The 3629-nt window shown below is 59.0% G+C and overlaps 1 protein-coding gene across 1 annotated transcript in view; it reads left to right on the forward strand.

Moving 5' to 3' along the window:
• The first annotated feature begins 1078 nt into the window (after positions 1-1078).
• Positions 1079-3629, forward strand: part of FOXK1 (forkhead box K1) — a 23817-nt gene continuing 21266 nt past the window's right edge. The window contains exons 1-2 of the mRNA XM_023532759.1: positions 1079-1218; positions 1547-1732. Coding sequence (XP_023388527.1) covers positions 1079-1218; positions 1547-1732 — 326 coding nt within the window. The remainder of the gene's footprint in view (positions 1219-1546; positions 1733-3629) is intronic.

Raw genomic sequence — 3629 nt, forward strand, 5'->3', positions numbered from 1 at the left:
GAGCTGAGAACACGGAGGTCGCCGTGGGCGGGTCAGGCCCGCTCCCCCGCGACTCCACATGGCATCCCACGCCTCACGCACGCACCCCTGGGTGCTTCTCCACCGGCCGTGAAGGCAGGAGACGCTGAGACGTGGAGGGCAGGGACGGGCTCTGATGTGGGTCCTGCTGACCCAGCTCCTCTCCCCGCCTGTGCCTGGGGCCACGCAGGCTCTGATGAGAGCCCCATGTTCAGACCCCCAGGCCGAGGCTTCCCTCTGGACCGTGTGACCCCTCTCGTCTTCACCCTGAAACCCCGTCTGTCTTGGGACCCCTGTTGTAGGCCTGAAGCCACACGGTTTTTCTAGTTTACCAGGGAAAAAAGGGAATTCAAATGAAGGGGTGTTTGCCGTGTCCGCGGGAGGTTGGGGAAGATTCGCTGTTGAAACGTGGCCGCTGAGCGGCCTGCAGGCGGCCGGTCCACGCGGGAGGCCGAGGCCTCAGTATCGGGTCACGCGGCGCGATCTGAACGCCTTTGGCTGAGTGTGCGCTGAGGATGGGTGTGTATGTGCGTTATTCCCGAGCCCCGTCCCCACCATGTTTTACAAAGCGCCTTTTCTGAGCAGCCGCTGCCGTGAGCTGTCGCCGTGTGTGTGCGTGTGTGTGTGCGTGTGTGTGCGCGCGTGTGTGTGTGTGCGTGCGTGTGTGGTGTGTGTGTGTGCGCGTGTGCATGTGTGTATGTGTGGTGTGTGTGTGCGTGCACGCGTGTGTGTGGTGTGTGTGCGTGCACGCGTGTGTGTGTGGTGTGTGTGTGTGCGTGCGTGTATGTGTGTGTGCGTGCGTGTGTGTGTGTGTGTGCGTGTGTGTGTAGCAGCCTGCGCTCTCGTTTGGGCTCATTCTTAACTAAGCCATTGTGACAGTGAGCAACTTGCTGGTAACTTGTCGGTTGAGATTTCTAGAAGGTGTGCTGGGTAAACAATGCCCAGGTTCTTGAGGTCCCCGTTTCCTAGTGGAGGACCCCCCGGGTTCACGCACACGTGATTCACAAGGCTGTCGGCACCTAGGTCAGTGCTGCGTCTGTTGTCGTGTGGCCATCTGCGCATGGAGGAAAGTGGGCCCGGAGTGGTCACCCTCTGCGTCCGCCGTGCTGACCCCCCGGCTCCCGCCAGCACGGTTGTGGGCCGCGGTGCTGTTCTGGCCGGTGCCGTCCGCGTCCTGTCTTCCGTCTGGAGCGCCGCTGCGTGAGCGGTGTTCACGGCGCTCCACAGGCAGCGAGCCCCACGCGGTGAGGCAGCGGCGATCAGAGTGGGCGGGAGTCAGTCTGTCTGTCCAGCACATCTGTTGAAGACGACAGCCTAGGTATTTGGGGATGTCTGTGTCTCTCCTGTTCACAGGCACAGGAAAAGGACTCTGGCTTCAGTGCTGGGGGTGTCCTGACGAGAGCGTAAGAATGGATTTTGGGACGCGAACCGCAGTGTCGTCGGGGACGGGTGACATAAGTCGCAGCTGCTGGGGCGCCGGCACGCCCCACGTTCACGTCCCCGCCTGACGCGCTCCCTCCTGTCACAGGTGCACGTTCCGATTCCCCAGCACGGCCATCAAGATCCAGTTCACGGCGCTGTTCCACCAGGAGGAGGCCCCGGCGTCGCCCCTCCGGCCGCTCTACCCACAGATCTCCCCGCTGAGGATCCACATCCCCGAGCCCGACCTCCGGAGCCTGGTCAGCCCCGTCCCCTCCCCGACCGGCACCATCAGGTGAGCAGCCCGCCGCCGGCTCCCCTCCAAAGCTGGGGTCCCCGTGCACTGGCAGTTTGTCAGGAAGGGGAAATGACACAGACGTTCCATGTTTTACCCAGCGTTAGAAATGTTTCTGGAAAATGGCATGTGGATGGAAAATCTGAAACTATTTTAAGAACATCAAGGGACCTCCCTAAATAAATCTCTGGAGAACTCCCTTATAAAGCGAAGACTCGCTACCTAATTCGTCACTTTGCCAGTTTGAAACTTTGTATGCTAGGGCCTTTGACAGCGTTCACAGGTATGATTTTTTTAAAAAGACATTGAAAGTATTTTTAAGTATATTTGCATACCAGGATTTGGTAAACTTTGTTTTTCTAAAATTTACTTGTGGAAAGTCTTTGTGAAGTTTTAGAAATTCATCTAGATTTGGAAAGGGAAAGGCCCCCAGCTTTCTCATCCTTGGCGTGTCACAGCCTGGGGGGAGGGTCCACGTCAGGCTGTCCCGCTGGGCCCCGTCAGCCCGCAGTGGCACAGGTGCTTCTCATGACAGCCACTGTCGCGTCTCCATGGCAGTCCTGCCTTCGTCCCATTTCGTCACAAAGCCTAGTGAGGAGACATGCATTCGAGGGTCAAGGTTTAATACGTTTTAAAAAGTTTACGTGCTTCATTAAGGACATTTGAAGATGGACCTGGCATTTCCCCCCTTTACTGCGTGTGGCACCTGAAGGTGCCAGGCCCACGAGCAGCCGTTGGCACCGGGGCTGCATGTCATCGGTGCCCGCGGAGCCCGTGGAAGAGGCACAGCGTGCCTTAGTGCAGGTGTGACATAGCCGTGCCCTCACGCCCCAGAAGGGTCTCCGGGCTCCTCGGGGGCACAGCTGGGGACCACACTTGGGGACTCACGGCTCCGGCGGCTAGTCTTGCTGTCCGTCCGTCTCACCAGGTGCGAGGCCGTTTTCTCGCTGACCAGCCGTGCTCAGGGGGTCCCCGTGTCTGCACCGTGGAGGCTCGCATCGGGAGTCACTCGCCGGTTCGTCCCTGTGTCATAGTCCGTGTGCCACTCGCGCCCTTGCCTCCCCCCGTGGCATGTTGGCTGCACGCTGGGCTTTGTCTGCATCGCGTTGCTGGGAGTTGGTCCCTCTGGAGCCTGTGAGGAGGTGCGTCTCTCTCCTGCAGAGAGAGCTCGGGGCAGCACTGAGCGCGGCCGGCCCAGAGTTCGGCCTGGGGCCTGAGCCCCGGTTCTGGTGCAGCGGGGCAGGTCCCCGCACACGCACGGGCCTGTTTTTCCACGGATGAAGCCAGTGAGCGCTCTGTTCTCCGTGTGGCCAGCCCCGGTTACGTCCATCGTAGTCGTGATGGCCCTGATGAGTGGTGATGCTCTGACAGCTTCGTGCGTGCTGGACCTGGTACCCAGCACGGCACACACATGATTTCACTTGCTCTTTACAGCTCTGCGTGATGCACCGTTTCTTCTAAGCTCCTTTCGGATTTCTAGCAGTAGCTAGCCCTGTTCTAAACCCAGAATTTAGCATGTGATCTCGTTTTTCCCAGACATCTAACTGGAATTTCATGTAAAGCATGAGGATTCCGTATGAGTTCACGACTAGGCTGTGCTGTGAAAATGCTCTCACGTTTACTTACGTGTGTGTAACTTACACGTTACAAATTTCATGCAGTAAAACGATGCAGCCCCCTTGGAGCAGAGCTCCATGTGGCCCAGCAGCTCACCGGCCCGTGAGGTCCGCAGGGACCACGTAGGCCAAGGCTTACAGGAGCGGTCTGGACATCCCCCGGCTGACGGTGGGCACGTGGGATGTGGGTGTCCCTGCAGTGGAATGGTATTCAGCCATCAGAAGGCACAAGTGCTGATACCTGGCTCAACACGAGTGACCCTTGGGAACACGGAGCCGAG

The sequence above is a fragment of the Pteropus vampyrus genome, unplaced genomic scaffold (genome assembly GCF_000151845.1).
Source record: "Pteropus vampyrus isolate Shadow unplaced genomic scaffold, Pvam_2.0 Scaffold90, whole genome shotgun sequence".
NCBI lineage: Eukaryota > Metazoa > Chordata > Mammalia > Chiroptera > Pteropodidae > Pteropus > Pteropus vampyrus.